Here is a 26,104-nt window from a genome sequence, read left to right as displayed (position 1 = left end):
ACACTAGTATCATCTGCAAAAAGTACTAATTCTGCCTGTTGAATGCTAGGTGGAAGATTATTCACATGTACAGTGTATTAGGGCTGTGATTGCAGGTTCCCCCCCCCCCCCCCCCCTCCCCCAACTGAGGACAGTATACTGAATGACATTACATCAGTATTTACTTCATTTGCACGCTAATCATTATAGCTATTATGAGTAGCATGTTTTTAGGTTTGTTTATACCTTCAAATGTGTGTTGCACAAACAAGCCATTAATGTTTATTTTCCCTTGGACAGAAATTCAGAAGTTGAAGTGTGGACACAATATAGTTAGTAATGTACTTCATGGTGTGGTTATGACTGTGCAGAAAGCATCAGGTAGTAAATTATGTGATGTGTCTGCAAGAAGACTGTTAGATGCATACAAAAAGCAACTAACACATTGAAGTGAGTACATATTAACGTACCAGTTATCATAATATATGTATCTATACCACTAACACCTTGTATAAGGAATAGAAGTGCACCCAAAATTAAACCTGGTGGGACTCCCTTTGTGATTTCTTCCCAGTCACTAAAATTTTCTACCTTTACAACATTGTTTGAATTATTCAGGATAACATTTTGTATACTGTTTGTTAAGTATGATTCAAACCAGTTGTGCATTAAGTCATCAGTTCCATAAAACTTAAGTTTTTCTGAGAGTGTAACATAACTGATGCAGTCAAACACCTTGGGAAGATCGCAAAGGACACCAACTGGTGGTATTTTATTATTTAAGGCTTTCTAATATTTGGCGGGTGAATGTATAAACATCACTCTCAATTGAGCCACCATTTTATTGGTGGAGAGTATGTATACTGTGCTTTCTATGCTATCATTTTTGGTTGGTGTCCACTTGTTTGTCTGTGTATTGCTTTCCCTTGTGGTGTTGCAGACGTGGACACTGGGGAGATACCATTTGCACAGTGGTTTCAAAAGGACTAGTTAGCCTATGAGCCTATTCGATCAAGGGCAATACCTGTGAACACTGTGGTCAGTTTCTCCCAGCACTTTTCACATTAGGTTGGCCCTTGCAGAGACAGAATTAGAAATGTAATTTTCCAAAAATGAGACACTTTCCCATGGGCAGTTGCATAGGTTACATGCTAGGCTCTACATCTACAATACATGCTACACAACCCACTGTACAGTGTTTGGCGGAAGGTACGCTGTATCACTACTAGTCATTTCCTTTCTTGTTCCACATGCAAACAGAGTGAAGGAAAAACAACAGTCTGTATGCCTCTGCATCGGTCCTTCTTTCTCGTATCTTAAATCCTTGGTCCTTACACAAAATTGTTCCGCAGTCAGCTTCAAATGCGTTCTCCTAATTTTCTCAATAGTGATCTTCAAAAAGAACTTTGCCTTGCCTCCAGTGATTCCCATTTGAGTTCCCAAAGCATCTCATTAACACTTGTATCAACCACACTTTCCTACAATTCTCCCAATGAACTTAAGTCGACAATCACCCTCCATACCACAATCCTCAAACACTCATTGAGTTTCATATCACTTTGCAACATTATGCCAAGATATTTAAACAATGTGACTGTGTCAAGCAGGACACTACTAATGCTTTATCTGAACATTATGAGTTTGTTTTTCCTGTTGATGAAAAATTATGGTACGTTTGTACAATTCTCCTGCATGAATGATTTCTTATACTCAAAATTTAATACTTCGGCTTTTCTTTTGCTATCTTCAGCTGCCACACCAGACTGGTCAATTAGTGACTGGATGGAACCATTAGACCTGCTTAACAATTTTACATAGGACCACAATTTTCTTGGGTTCTCTGCTGGCTCTTTTGCTAACGTAGATGGTGGTAGTTGTTGTATGCATCACACATAGATCTGTACTAATCTTTGCTTTTCATCATTAGCACACTCTCTTTTGAACTGAGAATGCACCAGCGTCTCCTTCCTCAGAACCTTCCAAATTTGATAATTAAACCATGAACCACCATGATAGTTAAACCATGAAACCACACTCCCTAAGAATGGAAACAAAAGAGAAGATGGTTTTGTGAAAAATAAAATATATTGTAATCTCGAATGTCATGTTGAGTCCTTGAGGCATGTGACATATGAAAAGTTGTGTCCTGCTCTAATTCATAAGTCACTCTAATGATCTTTACATCCATTCAAGGAAGTATATGTTTGTAAAAGGAAAGCAGTAGATGTACTTTATCATGATATGAGTAGAAGTTACCTTCTTTTGCTTCAGTAGCAGCTGAGAACATGAAGAAGTTTAGCCTTCCATAGGCTACACATAGGATTTCAGAGGCACTGATTAGCAGCACCTCTACTTCTAGAAAATCAACTATGGTGACTGGATTTAAAAAAAAAAGGGTAAATACATTGGATACTGTGTCAGATGAAAGATCTCATGCAAGTGTTCTGATTCAGCTTCAACTACAAGGAACAAGCCAGCAGCTACATAATAGCCTAAACCAATAGGAAAAACACTTCAATGCTTTACCACCTTCCACTCACCTGGCTGTGAGGGAGGATCCACCATTTCGGGTACACTAGGAGGTGTCTTGGCAGCAGAACCCATTGGCAAAACAAGTGACAGCTGGGGTGCCTATGCAATGTGCCAGATTCTTTGCCATAACTAAACCCCAAAGCAGCAGCTTGAATGTGACTGATCATAGCCAATAGTACATTCAGCTTTTCGCGAACTGCAGCCAGCTCTTTCTGCATCCACATGCAGCATGTGCACATCCTACCCAACCTAGCAAGACTAACTGAAGAAGTAAATGATACAAGCAGACAGAACCAATACTGTGAAAAGGAAAGCTGCTACTCACCTGATTCGCAGATAGGCACAACAAAAAGGCTGTCACGAGTAAAGCTTTTGGCCAGTAAGGCCTTTGTCAAAATTAAATGGCAAACACACACGTGCACACTCATACATCTCCACTATATGGTGAGTAGCAACTTTCCTTTTCACAATATTGTTACATTTCATCCTGGATTTTCTAAAGCAGATAGGAACCAAGATACACAATTTGCTACCCTCCTGATGTGTCACCAATGGACGCTGATGTCTTAATGAACTATTTAGCTGGCTGCTCAGGAGAAATGAAAACTGTGCTACAGACTGCCTGAATTTACACTTACAAAACACTAGCATAAATCTCTTACGAAGAAAATCATGCACAAATTTAAGAAATATACTGTGAGGAAAACAGAGGATAAAATAGCTATTTAATTTGCCTCTCTGGAGGTCTGCATCAGCCAGGAGCTAAGGCCTGACCGACTGGCTTAGTAAATAACACTTGTCTTCAAAACACAACAAATGAGCCACTATGCATTATGTCAATAGAGCTAATGATTTGTTGTTTTCAGTGAAGGAAGGTGGAAGTAGGCAGGCAGTGATTGTACTACATGGTAGGGCACAATGTGTAGAAGTTGTAATTAGTGAACTATTGACTGAGTCAATATAGCAGGGTAGCAGGATGGATTTAAATTTGGTACTGGGAGAGATGTCAGGCCAATAAAAAACAATTCACTAGTTCATGCTACCTGTTAGCAGGAATCAAGAATTCTTGGTAAATTTGATACCCGAGACAGTGAAATGTTTATATTAACTGCCATCATCAGGAAACAGAAGCAAGTGTTTGAGTTAAGAGATGTGGAAATATTGCAGATGTTGTAACCCCATTCTAGAGATAGTTTGGTAAGAAGAATAGCTAATGTGATGATTGGTGAGGAAACAATGGCCATCTTCCACCAAGAGTTTTGCAAGAAGTTAGTTCCAGTTAGGACAATGTAGTAATTAATTGGCCTGCATTATGATTGTGAACAAGGAGTAAGAGGGCTATGTGGTGAGTATGTTAATTAAGTATGCACATCTGCACAAATTCCGTCTTCTGGGAAGAGAAACCGAAGTATTAGCTAATATTCTGGAAGGGATCAAGCCACCTGATCGTTCACAGCTAATGTTTGCTCAGCCTCCTCATACATTCAAAGATTTAGAGGAATTAGCATATCAGGTCAATGGGTTTAGGTATGTTGATCAAGGGAGGGGCGCCAAACAGGATGTAGCTATGATACCTGAAAGGAGTGTGCAGTGAAACCAAAGTTCAATTCCTTATGATGGTTTTCTCTCTGGCCCCATAGGACACTTTAGATGGGATGTTCCACAGCAGAAGGAGGGGCTGAACACAAGCAGCTGATGATGTTCTAAGAGTGCAGCAAGAGGTTTCAGCTCAATTGCTGCTGCTAATGGTAGTGGGGCTGGGCTAACACATTAACAGCATAGGACCCCACCCATTTGTTGGGAAATTAATAATGAGCCTGAATGTGGTCTTCTTGATACTGGCTGCTCAGTCACAGTTGTGGGGAAGGGTGGTTTCACACTCACGGGTGATGTGTGGCTGACCAGGGTAGAGCACGGTTGAAAAGTCCTTTGTTACAGTCATTTCAAGCTCTGTGCATATGCTGGAATGGGCATGTGCAAAGTTGAGAATTTGTGAGTTCACATGGAAGATTAAACTGAGGATTGTGCAGGGGCTTTGCACCAATTTCGTTTTGAGTCTGATGTAACAAGATGACAAGACTGAGTCCTAAATGGGGTCAAGATCACTTCTCCTACCTCTTCTTCCTCTGCCACTCCAGGGTGAGGCCTAGGGCCTTTATGGTCTCACCATCTGTTCCTTAGTCTTCCCACTTATCACTTGCCTCACATTTTATAATGAATTGCTAGTTTTTAGATGTATATGTGGTGGAGTACAAAGTATACATTCTCTCAATTTTTTTTTTGTGTTGTACTGCCTTTTGGGTTACTGGTTGCATCACTACTTCTTCCCATATTACTTTATTGCTAATTCTGTATTCCATAGAGCAACCTTTCACAGGTTTTAGAAATTTCATTTATGATGCTTCTCATTGCTGCAGATCTTTCTCAGCATCCTACTTTCTGCTCCATACAATAATGAGGGAACAGGAATAACTTTACAGAATTTCAGTAGTGTCTCACTCCTTGTTTTGCTCTTAACCCTAAAGTAAGCACACCTACGTATAAAATGCACCAATCACGAATAATGTTATTTTGCACCATTCCATTGTTGTTTCACAATTTCAAGCCCATGCCTACTTCTTTATTACTGTTTCAGCTAAAACAATGATAAATTATCTTGTCATTCATCCAAGTGAGCAGTAGTAACATAAAGTAATCAGCAAGCTGGGTGAGGAGAAAAAAATTAGATGTATGCAAGAAAATGACACAGATTACAAGCTAGCAGCACAATCCCACAATGAGGCAGTTGTCTACAAGATAATCTGTAACTGAACAAGTAGTTGGCTGGGATCTGACGGCACTGTACTTTTTAATGCTATTAGTGGGTCATTCCTGTGGGGTGACAGCTGTCTGTAGCAACAGAATGATGTAATGAAATTTTATTTCATTATTTTTTAATTAAACAGTGATTTAGTTTATGTTGTGTTTTATTGTTTTTTAATTAAATTAAGATTAAACTATGATTTTGCTCTTATTTGTTTACCTTGATAACATAAAGACAGCTATGCTTTTATGTATACACATATATTGCACATCCACTCATGTTATGAAAAATGACATGTCCACTTGAGGGTTAAGTGTTATCTTTATTGTGCTACATATATGCTGGTAAGCATTACCAAAAAATAGGGTGAACAGAAATAACCCTCACTTTCAAAACTGATAATGTTAAAAAGAAAAACAAGAATCAAAATTACATGGGGTTATAGAGCTTGTGCCCATCTTTAAACTTGTAATTAAATTTGGGACCTAGCTCATGCTTTTGTGACATAAAGAAATGAAAACTTGGTGTTTCTATTCATGCTGCAGATGTAGGTGAATAGAAACAGCAAGCTTATTAATTTTTCTATTTATTGGTCTTTCGGGTGAATAGGGGCATCTCAAAATCTGTTTGGCTCGAGGAGAATAATAAACCAAATTTACCTGGTTTCAAAAATGTTTTGTTCAAATGAATATTAAAAATATTGCATTAATTGTGGCTTCTTATATTCTGTTTTCCAAATAAAAATCATTATATTTCTAATTGCTGTATTGTAACATTAATTGATGACCTTGGTTTGCTTGTTAATACATTAAGTCACTGGCATCATGTTTAAAAATGATGTATTTAAACATATGAGTCACACCACAAGAAGTAACTAAAAGTTTTCAAATAACATCTCCTTATACTTTAATCACAGCATAATCTTCTTGGTTGAGAACAGTACCAGATGACTCATTTCTCTCAAATTCTTTGTCTTCTTGTGATAAAACACTAACTAATGCTGTTTCTATTCACCCCACAAATCCAAAAAACACAACCCTACATTTTCAATTAGCCTAAACAGAACTGAACTTACATTACAACAATATAATTTAGATTTGTTACTTACAAAATAAACTCAGCAATACATCCAATGTTTGTCATAGAAAGAATTAAACATCAATTGAAAGAGGTGTCAAATTTGAAATTCATAATTGCCCTGTTAGGTTAATTTACTACCAACTTAGACATACAGACCCTCTAATGATATTCCCATTTGTCTTCCGACATGATAGCATAGAACCTTTTTGGAAGTCTTGTTTCCATTCACCCTGCTGTTTCTATAAATCCCATTTTATGGTAGTTTTTTTTCTGTGTATCCATATCTTGATCACTTTTATAGGAAGAAGACGGTCTCATTTTACCTACATTTTCGATCTCCATAAGCTGCCTTACAACTATGGGAAGGTGGAGATGATGTATCGCAACTTGGTAATTTACTAACAAGCCAGAGAGAACAATTAAACCAATTATGTAGAGAATTTTATGATGCACTGAGTGATAAACTGAGACTTACCAACTATATCAAACATCACACTGAGTTGAGTCATATGGTACCAGTGAGACAACCACCGTAATGGCTGTCACTGCCCTGCATGAAAGAGTTAAAGGAATTAGCAGAAGAGATGTTACAGCAATGGGTCATTTTCCTTTCTCAATGCTGTGTTCAGTGCCCAAGTTTCTTGTCCAAAGCCCATCAGACAAATCCAGACTGGTAGTAAATTATAATGAATTTAGTAAGAAGGTGGTCTTCTAGTCCATACTGTTAAAATATTTGTATTTATGTTTTGGTTTGTTCATGAGCACCTGTGAGTTAATTTCATCAGATCTTAATGAGGCATATTATAAAATTCCATTAGACAAGGGATCAAAGTACATGACAGCATTTGCCATGGATTGGAAGCTGTTTGAATTTAGTAGAGTGCCCTTTGGTCTCACCACTGCGGGCAGACATTTTATCGCTTCTGTTAGACATGTTGTTTCCTGATATTAAAATCAGGTGTGTATATCAATACCTGGACAATTTAACGATTTTTTAAAAATCAGGTCTGGGAGGAACATATGGGACACTTATGAGAGGTGCTCAAACAACTTAGAAACGTGAGACTGGCCATTAAAGACAAGTAGGTGAAGGTTGGATTTCCTACAATGTCATTTCTGGGACATATTTTGTCAATTGGAGAAGTAAGAGTGGATCTCAAATGGACTAAGGGAATGTCCCTGCCAATGAATGCCAAGTGGATGGCAATGTTCGTGACCAAGATTAATTTGTTTAGGAAGTTTGTTACAAATTTCACACAAATGGCTAGGCCATTGAAAGAATGACATAAAAAAGGTTGTAAATTTGAGTCAAGTGAGTCTCAACAAGCTGTATTTGAGAGATTGAAGGAGTGTCTAGCTGGAGGTCTTCTCCTTTCAATAAAGGATTTATTGTTCAAACAGATGCATCCATGGTGTTAGTAGTGGCTTGCTGCTTCAGGAATATCCAGAGGGGAGATGGGCAGTCTTGTATGCCTAAAGAGGACTGTCCCTTGGAGAAAAAATACTTCGTTTATGAGCTTGAGGCTTGGGCAATTTTGTTTGCATTGGAGAAATTCAGGTTCTACCTAGACCAAAAATTCGTTCTGACAATCAGGTTCCTAGTTGGGTGTTGGCACCCCACAGACAGATAATGTCACAGCACACTGTTTGAGCCACATGTCTCAAGGAGATTTGGAAGAAAATGAGGTAAGTGGAGATGAACAGGGTAATAAACTCCAAGGGAGTAAGTCCAATATTGGGTGGCTTACTGACACTATTTAAAGGGACTGCCAAACATGAGGAAGAGGATGAAGTCTTAAGAGCTATTAAGCAGAGAATATAAAAAGGTAGTGCCCAGGCTGCATACACTTAAAATGGTATAATCTATTTAATAACCATGTCTGCAATTGGCTTGGAATTGTGGTGTTCACAGAATTAGTACCTAAGTTATTTGCTCATTATCACCAGTCATCAGTGGATAGAAATTTGGTAGTCCACAAAATTTGTATCGAAACTCGGGAGGAATTTATGTGGAAAGGAATGGGGATCAGGACAATGGTGGAGGTGTGTAAGACATGAAAATTCTACATGATATGAAATGAGGTTTGTTGCCATTGAAACTGGTGTAAAGGCAGATGGAAAAGTTGCATATCAATTTTGAAGGTCCATTTCCAAGGCTGTGGATGGAAAGCTTTTTCAAGGTTCTCCTGGTTGTTTCCTAAAAGGACTGTGACAATACAAACAGCAATGTATTGGTTGAAGTGACTTTTTGGTACTTTCATCCCTGTCAAGTTTTAGCACCTGCATTGCTTTTACCTCCAGAGCCTTCAAGGAGTTTTCTTTCCAACTGGGAATTAAACATTCGATCAGCACACCATTCTACCGAAACCCATTGTTCATAGAGAGAGTTGCCTGTAATCTGCAGACTGCCTTAATTGCAGATCATCATTAAGACCACATATTTTGGGCTGAGACCTTCAAATATTAATCTACACATTTAATACGGCTAAGCATAAGCCACACAAAGAGGCTCCAGTAAGACTAATATTTACTTTTAGGGCCAACCCCCAATGGCTACCAGTGGTCTGTTGAACTATTGCCCAGTAAAATATCTCCAAAGGAGGTCTGGGAGAGGTGGTAGAGAGACCAGAAAAACATATTGGCCATCTGTGAGCAGAGTTCTGAGAGTTACTACCAGGTAAGGTGTCCCAATTCATTTACAGTTGGATATTGTGTACCTCAGAAATTTTGGCAAAATGAGTATAATAGGGGAGAAGCTGATGGGACAACTGTTACCATGCTTTAAGGGATCCTATGAAACTGTCCATTTTGTGACTCTGATCACATTCTTAATTAAAGATTTTGCAATGGGAGGGTGCTTTGTTACCTCATTTTTAAAGTTTTGTTATGGTTATAAGCCAGTGATAATCCTTCTGCCATGTAGTGAGAGAGAAGGTGAGGGGGAGAGGAAGGGGGGGGGGGGGAGGAGATTTTAAATTATGCTTTGTGAAGTGGCACTTTTGAACTTCCATCCACTGGGGGTGAGAGTCTGCCAGATTTTGGATGTGTCACTGGGGACCAGTCTCTAGTGAAAGAGCAGAACGGAGAGCAACTGATACGTTTCCAAGACAAAAGTTCAACTGGAACATGGTGTGCCCCAGAGCTAGGCAGCTTGTACAATCAACAGTCAACACAAGGAATGATCAACCTGTTATGTCATGGACATCACCTATCTGGAGGGCAGACATGTCTTTTCTCAATGGCCAGATGAGACGGCAACCACAACTGGACATGAATAAGAATGGTTTTGGTTATTGCTGTAATACACAGAGCTCTAGGAGTGTGCTTTAGTGGCTCACAGTGGTTGTTGGGTAGCTCACATGTTGTCAGATTGACATTATTGTATGGTGGGCATTGTGTACAGGAAGACAGCCAGTGTCTAGATACGTGTTTTGGATACAAAGTGTTTGTTTCAAATTCCAATATTGCATGCCATGGTCATGAGGGTCCAAGAGTGTGCCTTTTGTATTGTTTCTTACCTTCACACAGAGGGTTTTTTCTATTGTTGTACTAGAGACTTTTGTATTGTGTTTATGATAATGCTGATGTACACAGCTGCAAGTTTTCTGAATGTTATGTTGCTCTTATCGTCTGCAGAGTAGGTAGCCTTGGTAGCAATGTTGTACATAGAAGTGGTAAGTTGCTGGTGAAGGTCCTTGGTAGTAGATGTAGATCCTGTTGTGGTTTTATTCATTTGTTGTACAGTGTTTATATGACTGCCTGATTGTAGCATACTATGTGTAAAAAAAAAAAAAATGAGTATGGCACTTGCTATTCTATTGTTTTTGTTTGGTGCCTGCTTGTGTGTCATAGAGACTGAATCACATTTGCTTTGCCTAGGAAGTTTTTTATTTATTTTATTATTGTGTTATGCCCATTTCTACATGATGATTAATTCCAGGCAGAATATTGTTGATTACTTATTAAGTCCCCCCCCCCCCCAAGAACCATGGACCTTGCCGTTTGTGGGGAGGCTTGCGTGCCTCAGCGATACAGATAGCCGTACTGTAGGTGCAACCACAATGGAGGGGTATCTGTTGAGAGGCCAGACAAACATGTGGTTCCTGAAGAGGGGCAGCAGCCTTTTCAGTAGTTGCAGGGGCAACAGTCTGGATGATTGATGGATCTGGCCTTGTAACACTAACCAAAACGGCCTTGCTGTGCTGGTACTGTGAGTGGCTGACAGCAAGGGGAAACTACAGCCGTAATTTTTCCCGAGGGCATGCAGCTTTACTGTATGGTTAAATGGTGATGGTATCCTCTTGGGTAAAATATTCCGGAGGTAAAATAGTCCCCCATTCAGATCTCCGGGCTGGGACTACTCAGGAGGATGTCGTTATCAGGAGAAAGAAAACTGGCGTTCTACGGATTGGAGCGTGGAATGTCAGATCCCTTAATCGGGCAGGTAGGTTAGAAAATTTAAAAAGGGAAATGGATAGGTTAAAGTTACATATAGTGGGAATTAGTGAAGTTCGGTGGCAGGAGGAACAAGGCTTTTGGTCAGGTGAATACAGGGTTATAAATACAAAATCAAATAGGGGTAATGCAGGAGTAGGTTTGATAATGAATAAAAAAATAGGAGCGCAGGTAAGCTACTACCAACAGCATAGTGAACGCATTATTGTGGCCAAGATAGACACGAAGCCCATGCCTACTACAGTAGTACAAGTTTATATGCCAACTAGCTCTGCAGATGATGAAGAAATAGATGAAATGTATGACGAGATAAAAGAAATTATTCAGGTAGTGAAGGGAGACGAAAATTTAATAGTCATGGGTGACTGGAATTCGGTAGTAGGAAAAGGGAGAGAAGGAAACGTAGTAGGTGAATATGGATTGGGGGTAAGAAATGAAAGATTAAGCCGACTGGTAGATTTTTGCACAGAGCACAACTTTATCATAGCTAACACGTGGTTCAAGAATCATAAAAGGTTGTATACATGGAAGAAGCCTGGAGATACTGACAGGTTTCAGATAGATTATATAATGGTAAGACAGAAATTTAGGAAACAGGTTTTAAATTGTAAGACATTTCCAGGGGCAGATGTGGACTCCGACCACAATCTATTGGTTATGAACTGTAGAGTAAAACTGAAGAAACTGCAAAAAGGTGGGAATTTAAGGAGATGGGATCTGGATAAACTGACTAAACCAGAGGTTGTACATTCAGGGAGAGCATAAGGGAACAATTGACAGGAATGGGGGACAGAAATACAGTAGAAGAAGAATGGGTAGCTTTGAGAGATGAAGTAGTGAAGGCAGCAGATGATCTAATAGGAAAAACTATGAGGGCTCGTAGAAATCCTTGGGTAACAGAAGGAATATTGAATTTAATCGATGAAAGGAGAAAATATAAAAATGCAGTAAATGAAGCAGGCAAAAAGGAATACAAACGTCTCAAAAATGAGATCGACAGGAAGTGCAAAATGGCTAAGCAGGGATGGCTAGAGGACAAATGTAAGGATGTAGACGCTTGTCTCACTAGGGGTAAGATAGATACTGCCTACAGGAAAATTAAAGAGACCTTTGGAGAAAAGAGAACCATTTGTATGAATATCAAGAGGTCAGATGGAAACCCAGTTCTAAGCAAAGAAGGGAAAGCAGAAAGGTGGAAGGAGTATATAGAGGGTCTATACAAGGGCAATGTACTTGAGGACAATATTATGGAAATGGAAGAGGATGTAGATGAAGATGAAATGGGAGATACGATACTGTGTGAAGAGTTTGACAGAGCACTGAAACACCTGAGTCGAAACAAGGCCCCGGGAGTAGACAACATTCCATTAGACCTACTGACAGCCTTGGGAGAGCCAGTCCTGACAAAACTCTACCATCTGGTTGTCAAGATGTATGAGACAGATGAAATTCCCTCAGACTTCAAGAAGAATACAGGTATAATAGTTCCAATCCCAAAGAAAGCAGGTGCTGACAGATGTGAAAATTACCGAACTATCAGTTTAATAAGACACGGATGCAAAATACTAATGCAAATTCTTTACAGGCGAATGGAAAAACTGGGAGAAGCTGACCTCGGGGAAGATCAGTTTGGATTCCGTAGAAATATTGGGACATGTGAGGCAATACTGACTCTACAACTTATCTTAGAAGCTGGATTAAGGAAAGGCAGACCTACATTTCTAGCATTTGTAGACTTAGAGAAAGCTTTTGACAATGTTGACTGGAATACTCTCTTTCAAATTCTGAAAGTGGCAGGGGTAAAATACAGGGAGCGAAAGGCTATTTACAATTTGTACAGAAACCAGATGGCAGTTATAAGACTTGAGGGGCATGAAAGGGAAGCAGTGATTGGGAAGGGAGTGAGACAGGGTTATAGCCTATCCCCAATGTTATTCAATCTGTATATTGAGCAAGCAGTGAAGGAAACAAAAGAAAAGTTTGGAGTAGGTATTAAAATCTATGGAGAAGAAATAAAAACTTTAAGGTTCGCCAATGACATTGTAATTCTGTCAGAGACAGCAAACGACTTAGATGAGCAGTTGAACGGAATGGATAGTTTCTTGAAAGGAGGATACAAGGTGAACATCAACAAAAGCAAAACGAGGATAATGGAATGTACTTGAATTAAGTTGGGTGACGCTGAGGGAATTAGATTAGGAAATGAGACACTGAAAGTAGTAAAGGAGTTTTGCTGTTTGGGGAGCAAATGACTGATGATGGTCGAAGTAGAGAGGATATCAAATCCTGACTGGCAATGGCAAGGAAATCGTTTCTGAAGAAGAGAAATTTGTTAACATCAAGTGTAGATTTAAGTGTCAGAAAGTCGTTTCTGAATGTATGGAAGTGAAACATGGACGATAACTAGTTTGGACAATAAGAGAATAGAAGGTTTCGAAATGTGGTGCTATAGAAGAATGTTGAAGATTAGATGGGTAGATCACATAACTAATGAGGAGGTATTGAACAGGATTGGGGAGAAGAGAAGTTTGTGGCACAACTTGACTAGAAGAATGGATCGATTGGTAGGACATGTTCTGAGGCATCAAGGGATCACCAATTTAGTATTGGAGGGCAGCATGGAGGGTAAAAATCGTAGAGGGAGACCAAGAGATGAATACACTAAACAGATTCAGAAGGATGTAGGTTGCAGTAGGTACTGGGAGATGAAGAAGCTTGCACAGGATAGTGTAGCATGGAGAGCTGCATCAAACTAGTCTCAGGACTGAAGACCACAACAACAACAACTTATTAAGTGCCTAACATTCTACTGATGTCAGTGTGTTTGTGTGAATATACATATATTGTTAATAAATGCTTTTATAAAATAAGCCCGTGTCTGCACAAACCCTCATCCCAAACAGCACTCCACCAAAATCCTCTGCTATAATCTATGTGGCAGAGAATATGAAAGGGCTGATGATTATTTTGGTGGTAATGACTAATAACTCAGTAATGCATTCTATGTATCAAAATAAGAATGTGTTTTTCTACACACGCTGACATATGTCATTCCTATACATCTCTGTAAGAAATTTATGAATGCAGGTATTAATAATTATTGATAAGCTTCATTGTTAACTTTCTTCTGTGAAGTTCAGAGAAAGATAATGTAAGAAGAATGCTGGAGTACATTTCCAAAAATAAGATTCTGAGTATGTCATTAACCAGATTCCAGGTGGTTCAGTCCATTGAACATGGCATTTATCAATGCACTGTTGTTGTTGTTGTGGTCTTCAGTCCCGAGACTGGTTTGATGCAGCTCTCCATGCTACTCTATCCTGCGCAGGTTTCTTCATCTCCCAGTACCTACTGCAACCTACATCCTTCTGAATCTGCTTGGTGTATTCATCTCTTGGTCTCCCTCTACGATTTTTATCCTCCACGCTGCCCTCCAATACTAAACTGGTGATCCCTTGATGCCTCAGAACATGTCCTACCAACCGATCCCTTCTTCTAGTCAAGTTGTGCCACAAACTTCTCTTCTCCCCAATCCTATTCAACAATTCTTCATTAGTTATGTGATCTACCCATCCAATCTTCAGCATTCTTCTGTAGCACCACATTTCGTAAGCTTCTATTCTCTTCTTGTCCAAACTAGTTATCGTCCATGTTTCACTTCCATACATGGCTACACTCCGTATGAATACTTTCAGAAACGACTTCCTGACACTTAAATCTATACTCGATGTTAACAAATTTCTCTTCTTCAGAAACACTTTCCTTGCCATTGCCAGTCTACATTTTATATCCTCTCTACTTTGAACAACATCAGCTATTTTGCTCCCCAAATAGCAAAACTCCTTTACAACTTTAAGTGTCTCATTTCCTAATCTAATACCCTCAACATCACCCGACTTAATTTGACTACATTCCATTATCCTCGTTTTGCTTATATCCTCCCTTCAAGACACTATCCATTCCGTTCAACTGCCCTTCCAAGTCCTTTGCTGTCTCTGACAGAATTACAATGTCATCGGCAAACCTCAAAGTATTTATTTCTTCTCCATGAATTTTAATACCTACTCCAAATTTTTCTTTTGTTTCCTTCACTGCTTGCTCAATATACAGATTGAATAACATCGGGGAGAGGCTACAACCCTGTCTCACTCCCTTCCCAACCACTGCTTCCCTTTCATGCCCCTCAACTCTTATAACTGCCATTTGGTTTCTATACAAATTGTAAATAGTCTTTCGCTCCCTGTATTTTACCCCTGCCACCTTCAGAATTTGAAAGAGAGTATTCCAGTTGACATTGCCAAAAGCTTTCTCTAAGTCTACAAATGCTAGAAACGTGGGTTTGCCTTTCCTTAATCTAGCTTTTAAGATAAGCCGTAGGGTCATTATTGCCTCACGTGTTCCAATATTTCTACGGAATCCAAACTGATCTTCCCCAATATCAGCTTCTACTAGTTCTGTAAAGAATTTGCGTTAGTATTTTGCAGCCGTGACTTATTAAACTGATAGTTCGGTAATTTTCACATATGTCAACACCTGTTTTCTTTGGGATTGGAATTATTATATTCTTCTTGAAGTCTGAGGGTATTTCACCTGTCTCATACATCTTGCTCACCAGAAGGTAGTTTTGTCAGGACTGGCTCTCCCAAGGCTGTCAGTAGGTCTAATGGAATGTTGTCTACTCCCGGGGCCTTGTTTTGTCTCAGGTCTTTCAGTGCTCTGTCAAACTCTTCACGCAGTATCATATCTCCCATTTCATCTTCATCTACATCCTCTTCCATTTCCATAATATTGTCCTCAAGTACATTGCCCTTGTATAGACCCTCTATATACTCCTTCCACCTTTCTGCTTTCCCTTCTTTGCTTAGAACTGGGTTTCCATCTGAGCTCTTGATATTCATACAAGTGGTTCTCTTTTCTCCAAAGGTCTCTTTAATTTTCCTGTAGGCAGTATCTATCTTACCCCTAGTGAGATAAGCCTCTACATCCTTACATTTATCCTCTAGCCATCCCTGCTTAGCCATTTTGCACGTCCTGTCAATCTCATTTTTGAGACGTTTGTATTCCTTTTTGACTGCTTCATTTACTGCATTTTTATATTTTCTCCTTTCATCAATTAAATTCAATATTTCTTCTGTTACCCAGGGATTTCAACTAGCCCTCGTCTTTTTACCTACTTGATCCTCTGCTGCCTTCACTACTTCATCCCTCAAAGCTACCCATTCTTCTTCTACTGTATTTCTTTCCCCCATTCCGCTCTCCCCGAAACTCTGTACAACCTCTGGTTTAGTCAGTTTATCCACATCCCATCTCCTTAAATTCCCACCTTTTTGCAGTTTCTTCAGTTTTAATTTACAGTTCATACCCAATAGATTGTGGTCAGAGTCCACATCTGCCCCTGGAAATGTCTTACAATTTAAAACCTGGTTCCTAAATCTCTGTCTTACCATTATATAATCTATCTGAAACCTGTCAGTATCTCCAGGCTTCTTCCACGCATACATTTATTATGATTCTTGAACCAAGTGTTAGCTATGATTAAGTTGTGCTCTGTGCAAAATTCTACCAGGCGGCTTCCTCTTTCATTTCTTAGCCCCAATCCATATTCACCTACTACATTTCCTTCTCTCCCTTTTCCTATTACCGAATTCCAGTCACCCATGACTATTAAATTTTTGTCTCCCTTCACTATCTGAATAATTTCTTTTATTTAGTCATACATTTCTTCAATTTCTTTGTCATCTGCAGAGCTAGTTGGCATATAAACTTGTACTACTGTAGTAGGCGTGGACTTCATGTCTATCTTGGCCACAATAATGCGTTCACTATGCTGTTGGTAGTAGCTTACCTGCATTCCTATTTTTTTATTCATTATTAAACTTACTCCTGCATTACTCCTATTTGACTTTGTATTTATAACGCTGTATTCGCCTGACCAAAAGTCTTGTTCCTCCTGCCACCGAACTTCATTAATTCCCACTATATCTAACTTTAACCTATCCATTTCCCTTTTTAAATTTTCTAACCTATCTGCCCGATTAAGGGATCTGACATTCCACGCTCCAATCCGTAGAACGCCAGTTTTCTTTCTCCTGATAACGACACCCTCTTGAGTAGTCCCTGCCGTGAGATCCAAATGGGGGACTATTTTACCTCCGGAATATTTTACCCAAGAGGACGCCATCATCATTAAACATACAGTAAAGCTGCATGCTCTCGGGAAAAATTACGGCTGTAGTTTCCCCTTGCTTTCAACCGTTCGCAGTACCAGCACAGCAAGGTCGTTTTGGTTAGTGTTATAAGGCCAGATCAGTCAATCATCCAGACTGTTGCCCCTGCAACTACTGAAAAGGCTGCTGCCCCTCTTCAGGAACCACACATTTGTCTGGCCTCTCAACAGATACTCCTCCATTGTGGTTGCACCTACGGTACGGCTATCTGTATCGCTGAGGCACACAAGCCCTCCCACCAACGGCAAGGTCCATGGTTCTATCCACAACTAAATTCAGTTCACAATGGAGGAAGAGCAAAATTGTCAGCTGCCATATCAGGATGTTCTGGTATGGAGAAAACCAAATGGAACAACAGGACACAGCGTCTATCAGAAGAAAACCTACACGGACCAGAATCTTCACGCCTCTAGTTGACACCACCCATCATAAAGGGAAGGAGCACTAAACACGCAGGTCCACAGAGATCGTGTGATTTCTGATGAACAAAGCTTGAAACCTAAACTGGACCACCTGAAGGACATGTTCCAGAAAAACTGCTATAGCAACTGACAAAATCAGTGCACCTTCAGGCAAAAGACTACACCAACCGAAAAAGATAGCCTACATTCCAAATGTGGGCAAGACATCTCAAAAAACTGATATTGTTTTACCATCAAAAATATTAAATGCATGTACCACTCACCAGCAAAGACAAAATTCCTTTTTAGAGACAGTAAAAGATGACCTGGGACACCGGAAATCTGGAGTGTATTACATACAATGTGAGTGTGAGAATGCATATGTTGGACAAACCATTCACAAATTGAAGAAAGGTGCACAGAACATAAACGACACAATGACCTCCAACAGTCCACAAAATCAGCAGTTTCTGAACACTACCTTGAAAGGAACCACAAAATGATATACGAAGATACAAAAGTTCTTCAAAACACATCCCACTATTGGGACTGTACACAAGGAGGCTGTCTAAATCCAGCTACCTGAGAGATTCATCAACAAGGACAATGGATTTCAGCTTATTCAAGTGCAGGCTACAGCATTTAAAATGCTCCAAATGCAGCAGAAACTGAACACTGAGTGAAGCACAGATTGAGGTCCGCCACTCAATTCCCAAGTACATGAGACCCCACCACGCTGGCACAGTGCACATTCCATAAAAGCATTTGAGGGGGGGAGATGACTGATACATACACTGAAGGGAAAAAAATTTGCAACAACAACAAATAATTAATTTAGAGTAATAAAATTTCAGAAATACATTTGTCTAGGTAACATATTTAAGTGATTAACATTGCAAGATCACATGTCAATGCAAGTGCAAGATAAGCTATTGCAGATTTGAAATGCCGGTACATTACTGCTAATAACTGATCTAAGTTTGGGTTACAACAATGGTATGTTGGTGAGCGTAATCCTGTTTGCCCTAGACATTGATAAAATTGGTACTATTCTCCTGGCTGGAAACAAATTACTACAGGCAAGGCATATACCATGGGTTTACATTTTGGATCTACTACTACTTTCTCTTATGACTGAATGCTTAAAATATATATAAGCACCAGTACTTTGTATAGTAATTATGCCACCAGCAAAGGAAGAAACATGATTATTTATTATTTGTGTTGACTGGAAGAGTCTGTGATACATCAACATTTTGCAGTTCAAAGAGCTAAATGAAGTCTTACACTTTAATGGATACATGCTGTATATAATTCTTTACTTAAGAACACTTCATATTTATGCAAGTACACCAGCATTGCCCTATGATGACAAATATTTACATTGTGCTTCATGAATATCTCTTCCTACTGGAAGGTTAAGGACATTATGTGGCTCATGTGACAGAAAGCATAATTTTTATGACATTGGGAATATGAATGCAAAACACAGTCAGCAGCTTATCTGAAGGTTTATGCACACTTGAGATGAACCCTCTAATATTGGTATGTATCTTCATAGGAGACATAGTAACAAATGTGTTCAGACAAGTGGATATTATTCAGGCTGTTGAAGGTTCTACACACATCAAAAAAAGTTTTGCATACCCCAGTTCCCAGAACTCCTGAAGGTAGACGTTGACTGTGGATTTTGTATCACAGACACAGTTCCTTTGACTCTTCAGAGATGTCACTAAACCTACCCAAAGATGTAAACAACCATGCATGAGCAGTGCCTATTAGACGGAGGGGTCTGGCAGCCGATCAGTTCCAGTCATTCCACCAGGAAGGAGGTACACAGCTCATGTTGTCTGCAGTTCAACCATGCCTAGACAGTCAATACCACAGTTCGATCATGTCTGCATTGTTATTTTGTGCCAGGAAGGGCTCTCAACAAGGGAAGTGTCCAGGCGTCTCAGAGTTAAACAAAGCGATGTTTGTTCAAACAATTAAAATTCACAAAGCGATGTTGTTCAGACATGGAGGAGATACAGAGAGACAGGAACTGTTGATGACATGCCTTGCCCAAGCCACCCAAGTGCTACTACCACAGTGGATGGCTGCTACCTGTGGATTATGGCTCAGAGGAACCCGGACAGCAATGCCACCACATCGAATAATGCTTTTTGTGCAGCCACAGGAAGTCGTGTTACTACTCAAACTGTGTACAATAGGCTGCATGATGCACAACTTCACTCCCGACGTCCATGGTGAGATCCATCTTCGCAACCATGACACCATGCAGCAAGGTACAGATGGGCCCAACAACATGCCAAATGGACCGCTCAGAATTGGCATCACATTCTCTTCACCGATGAGTGTCGCATATGCCTTCAACCAGACAATCATCGGAGACATGTCTGGAGGCAACTCGGTCAGGCTGAACACCTTAGACACACTGTCCAGCAAGTGCAGCAAGGTGGAGGTTCCCTGCTGTTTTGGGATGGCATTATGTGGGACCGACGTGCACCGCTGATGGTCATGGAAGGCACGATGGGGGCGCGAATTGTCATCCACGAAGACGAATGCCTCGCCAATATGCTGCCCATATGGATGCACTATCGGTCAGAGGATTGCATTCACGTATCGTACAGGGGTTACGGCGCCTTCCATGACCACCAGCGGCGTACGTCGGCTCCACATAATGCCACCCCAAAACAGCAGGGAACCTCCACCTTGCTGCACTCGCTGAACAGTGTCACTAAGGCGTTCAGCCTGACCGGGTTGCCTCCAAACACGTCTCCAACGGCTGTACGATACGTGAATGCCATCCTCCGACCAATAGGGCAACCATATCAGCAGCATATTGGTAAGGCATTCGTCTTCATGGACAACAATTCGCATCCACATCATGCACATGTAGTGAATGACTTCCTTCAGGATAATGACATCACTCGACTAGAGTGGCCAGCATGTTCTCCAGACATGAACCCTATTGAACATGCCTGGGATAGATTGAAAAGAGCTGTTTATGGATGATGTGACCCACCAACCACTCTGAGGGATCTATGCCAAATTGCCATTGAGGGGTGGGACAATGTGGACCAACAGTGCCTTGATGAACTTGTGGATAGTATGCCAGGACGAATACAGGCATGCATCAACGCAAGAGGATGTGCTACTGAGTATTAGAGGTACCAGTGTGTACAGAAATCTGGACCACCACCTCTGAAGGTCTCGCTATATGGTGGTACAACATGCAATGTGTGGTTTTCATGAGCAATAAAAAGGGTGGAAATGACGTTTATGTTGATCTCTATTCCAATTTTCTGTACAGATTCTGGAACTCTCAGAACCAAGGTGATGCAAAACTTTTTTTTTGATATGTGTAGTTACAGCACAGAGTTGGGAAGTGTTTGTTTATCTGTAGAGTTCTTGTACTTGAAGAAACATAATGTTACTGCTGATCATCTCAACTTGACTGATGCTTTCAAACAGAGTGTGGAATACTTAACACACAGCATTTTGCTTAGGTGCCACACTACCAGGAAAATATATAAAAGTTGTTTTTACCAGAAAGACCTAATCTTCTCCCGTTGCTCAGTTGGTGCAAGATCTGTAGTTGATACTAAGGATCCAAGAAATGCCGAGTCATTCGACTGACGGCTCGCTGACCTAGGCAGCAGATCTTGTCGACTACTTGAAGCACTAATGGTTCGTCTTTGTGAGGCGGAATCTGAAAAACAGACGTCTTTAGTTTGTATCAAACTAAGTGATTAAAAATTTTGCCACAAACAAGTTATCTGTCTGATTCTTCAAAACAATCTGTCAGGCAGTGCAATATGTTATGATGAATTTCCTTAAGCACACAAATATTTTGATCAAAACTTTAAATCCACAGTGTCCAAATAAAATAGTTTATCATTAGTGTAATATTTCCTATTTCAGTGCATAGTTTCACATGAAGTCATAACAGAGTCCTTGATAAATGATAAGTTTGTAATATCTTTATTTATCAGGTTGCACATATGAGACATATTAGAAATCAGGTTGTGTGCCAGACATGAAATCATACTATTGACAAGATACTTAAAATAACTCAGTTCAGCTCTGCACTTGGAAATACCTCTCAGCATATCTGAATGAATTCATAAACACTATAATATTTGATTATTTTCTGTTTACTTGTGTTCACATTCTTTCAGTATCTACTGTCACTAAACATATTCATTTACATTCATGATTCTGACTATTGTGCCATTCTGAAGCAATAGCTCACATTGAAGTGACCTATTTTTTTCCTCCTAAGGGGACATCATCCTCGTGTCTTGTAATGTGACTATGTAGGTAACCTTTCTAGATATTTCTTGTTTTATTCATAATGAATACAGGAAACAAAAACTAACATGAGTAAAAATATAGTGTAATAGAAGTAAAAATGTTTCCGTAAACATGGGTCCACAAATGAGCCATTTGTGAGATAACTGCAAATGTGTGGTTATGAACTGCCACTGAGTGTGGAATACTGCTCTGATTAATATAAACTTAGCTGAAATATAACTTTTTGATGACATTCTTAAGAAATATAACAGTGCTTCAGAGTATTACACCTTACAACTCACTGTACACTCACACCTATTAAAAGATTTGTTTTACATGTTGTTCTCACATTTCAATGCAAAATGGTCTCTTCTCAGCAGTTGAGTTATGAATTCTTTCACACATTTCTGGATCATATTGTAAATGTTGACAAGGCTGCACAGATCGCAATTCCAGTTCTTCAATTTATCAACAGGAGTAATGTAAACTTCACTTTTGAGATGACCCCAAACAGAAAAATTCTGAGGATTGAAGTCAGGTAATCTTGGAGACCAAGGACAGGCACTCTCCTCCTATCCCTCTTGGACAATATAGGTGGTTACATCAGAAGCAAAATGTTCCCCATCATATATGTACGACACTCCCTAGCATTGCACCAGGGGCATATTCTCCAGCAATCTCCGAAGATTCCACAGCAAAGTGAAGATACCCTCATCAATCACTTAAATTTTTTTATTTGTTTTTTATAGGTGGCTGAGTGAGAAGACCATCTGTGATCCTCATCTACACCTTCAGTGACAAACATTGTTCATGTGATGATGCGTGAATAGCATGTGTAACATTAAATTTATAATTAGATGAGAACTTAATCAGGAGGTTAAATTTCTAATACTTTTGTAGTAAATAAGACAATATTTCTTGCTGAAGGCAGTAATGGCTCATAATCACACATTCACAATCATCTCACGAATGATTCATTTGCAGATTCATGTTCACTGGAAAGTTTTTGCTTATATTATCATATAACTTCACCCATGCCAGTTTTCACTATTAATTATATAGATTTTGTAAAAGATCATCGCACTTCACACAATAATACCTTTTGAATTCACATCATTACCAAACTCTTATTTGTCACTGTACATACACCATGTGAAAGATTTGACAACTAAGTTCAGCACTTGTACTAGGCAAGTACTACTAACATAACATTTTTGTTATTTCTATATTTGTTATAGATCCAGTACTCTTCTATTTACAGGATAGCTACAATAATGCATCAAAAAGAATGAACATAATATAAGGAACAAAATCAACTGTTACAAAAACTTTGTGAATTAAGAGTTGTACGAAAATTAATCAGGTACACATTTTTTCAACAACTTGCCACGTTACCTTGTGGATAATGAGTACTGGTATGTCATCAAAATCTCTTAAAATTAGTTGTTTGGATGCTTTTGCAATTAACAGTTACATTGAAAAACAATAACATTAAGTCACTTAATTTTATTGCCCTTAAATAAAATGCATGGTACACTACATGAAGAAAATAATCAAAATATATGTCCTTCACTTCTTTCCGTACCCCAAACACTCCTCTACATGAGATTCACTATACAACAAATGTAATCAATATCAATAAAAATATTGATATTATGAAAGCTAGGACAAAATGTTTAGTACACTTGACAATACATGTGACACAGAATTTTTTCAACAAATTAGGTACAGTATTTTGTTTCAATAGTTTAGGCATGATTTTCATATGTAATATTTATGATGAAAATAATGAAAAGAAAGTGTCACAGTAATCAAATTAAGAACCACAAAATTATGCTATAAGATGTAAAAATAATTTATGCTTATCTTTTTAATTCTACCCAAATTCTCAGGGAGGAATGCTGTACTATGACCAAAACTTTTAAACAGGAGTGTCTAGACATGAGGAGAAAACTGTGTACCATGGGCAAAAAATCTGAAGTATTGGTTATCAGATATTCCTTTCATAATATACATTGCCTGACAGAAAAATTGAAGATCCAGAAGGGGAGGAAGAAATGAAATGAAACTTAGTAGTTTGAAAGGATATGTGACGTTATTTCAGACATTACAAAACTGTGTCAAATTTACAAAGAACTTCGTAGTATGAGCCCACTTAGCAGTAACATGCTGCGACTGCCACGGCACTGATTCAGTTGGGATGGGTGCCATAAAACAATTGTACCTCTCCTGAGTAAAGCTGGCCACAACTGTAGTAACTGGTCCTTGATATCCCACATACTGCCACTGGGAAGGAGTTGATATCCGAGCTGATCCCTCATGTTCTTTCAGGAACAGATCTGAGGACCTTCCTGACCACAGAAGTACCTCGTCAACATGCAAGCAGTTTATAGAGATGCAACTACTATTCGTAGATGAGCACTGTCCTGCTGAAAATTGGCACTATGATACTGTTGCATGAGAGGGAACACATGAGGATGGCAGGCGTAAATGCGAAAGGGTTACAATGTGCTTGGAGCACTGTGTGGCAGTCTTCCTTTGTAGTGGCCAGATGTGGTCAACCAGGATGTTGATGGTGAGTATGCCTGCTCTCATGTTTCAATGCAGTCCAACAATGGGCCACTATCATATCCAGATGCCCCAGAAATCTGGATATAGTATGATTCAACCTTCTGTCTGAATAGAGATCCATAATGAAGCTCCTGTCGAACTCTGTCAGGACCTGATAACGCTGTTTCATATAAGTATGCGACATCTCTGTGTGTACTTCACAATGATCACTCAACACCTGATACTGTTCACACTCCCTATACTCCCCAGCAGGCCTGGTAACATCAATATGCACAAACAACACTAATTCACTCTGATTGTTATTCTACCTGTCACAGACAACTGCAGTTCTAATCATTTACATATCTGCTGGTGGTGTGAATGTGCATGAAGTTACATTGACATCTAACCATGTCTTCTGGGTGCTTTTTTTGGGGGAGGGAGATTGGAAAGTAATGCACAAAAATTTTTGTCTCCTCTGGTACTGCAGCAGGGATATTGAAATTACATGATGACATAGATTGAAGTTTGCACTACAGGTGGTATTTTGTTTTCATGTGCAGCTCTAGTGAGAGAAGCCTGAACTATGAAACAAACATGGGACACATTTTACAGTCATCAACCTGTGTAGAGCAGCAAAGCACAGTTCGATATCTGTGGGCCAAAGGACATAAACTGACTGAAATTCACAGGGACACACATGGTGTGTATGGGGACAACTCTATGGACTGTAGCAATGTCCTTCTTCCAAGAAGGCCATGTGAACCTTTGCATTTCACCAGTAACAGCTGCAGCCCCATATAATGTTGGAGCCATTGAGGTGGCAATTTTGAACAACTGGCATGTGCAACTATGAACCTTATCACAGCAGTTCAACACTTCTTATGTTGCGGTGTATGATATTGTTCATGATACATTGAAATTTTGTAGAGATATTGCTTGCTAGGTGCCTAAAAATCTGACAGAAAACCAAAAGGGCTAGCAAGTGATGACAAACTTGGATCACATAATGCATTAAGCCACAGAAGGGCATGACTTTCTGAAAGGAATCGTCACTGGTGATGAGTCATGGGTATACCACTACACCCTCAAGACCAAAAAGGCCTCTGCAGACTGGAAACACGTTGGTTCCTCAGTAGGAAAAAATTCAGAGTAACTCAATCTGCTAGGAAAGTGCTTGTGACAATGTTCTGGGATATGCATCATGTGTTAGTGGTGGACTTGGCTGAACACAGAACCACTGTGAATGCTGCAGCCTACATTAAAACTTTGGTCAAGTTGCATCATGCCCTTCATGACAAATGCCACAACATTAATGCTGATAGTGTCAAACTTCTTCATGACAATGCTTGCCCTCATGCTGCTGTTTCTGTGGGAAGTACTCCAGCATCCACCATACAGTCTGGACCTTGCACCATCAGACATTCAACTGTTTGGCCCCTTGAAGAAATTTCTGGCTGTCCAACACTCTGTGACCGATGTGGAATGAAATCAGAAGTCCACAGGGGTCTATACTCCCACCAAATGGACTTCTATGAACAGGGCATACTGAAACGGGTACCATGTTGGGAGAAATGTATTGAGGACATTGTTGATTATGTAGAAAAGTAGGTAAAAGATATATGTTCATTTGTGATTTTGTTTTTTTTATGTTCATATTAAACATTTTGGTATTCAAATTATTGTGCATTAATTTCCGAATTTCGCTCATACATAAAATAAAGGAACAGCAAACATCACCCACAGCTGACTGATGTGTGGACGTATGATGCACAGGA

The 26,104-nt window shown here is 39.5% G+C and overlaps 1 protein-coding gene across 1 annotated transcript in view; it reads right to left on the bottom strand.

Annotated features, from left to right (window-relative positions):
* Nucleotides 1-26,104, bottom strand: part of LOC126252222 (proton channel OtopLc-like) — a 188,517-nt gene that overhangs the window by 103,241 nt on the left and 59,172 nt on the right. The window contains exon 5 of the mRNA XM_049953093.1: nucleotides 21,030-21,192. Coding sequence (XP_049809050.1) covers nucleotides 21,030-21,192 — 163 coding nt within the window. The remainder of the gene's footprint in view (nucleotides 1-21,029; nucleotides 21,193-26,104) is intronic.

This window comes from Schistocerca nitens, chromosome 4, assembly GCF_023898315.1.
Source record: "Schistocerca nitens isolate TAMUIC-IGC-003100 chromosome 4, iqSchNite1.1, whole genome shotgun sequence".
NCBI lineage: Eukaryota > Metazoa > Arthropoda > Insecta > Orthoptera > Acrididae > Schistocerca > Schistocerca nitens.
This window is presented reverse-complemented; position numbering and strand designations above follow the sequence as displayed.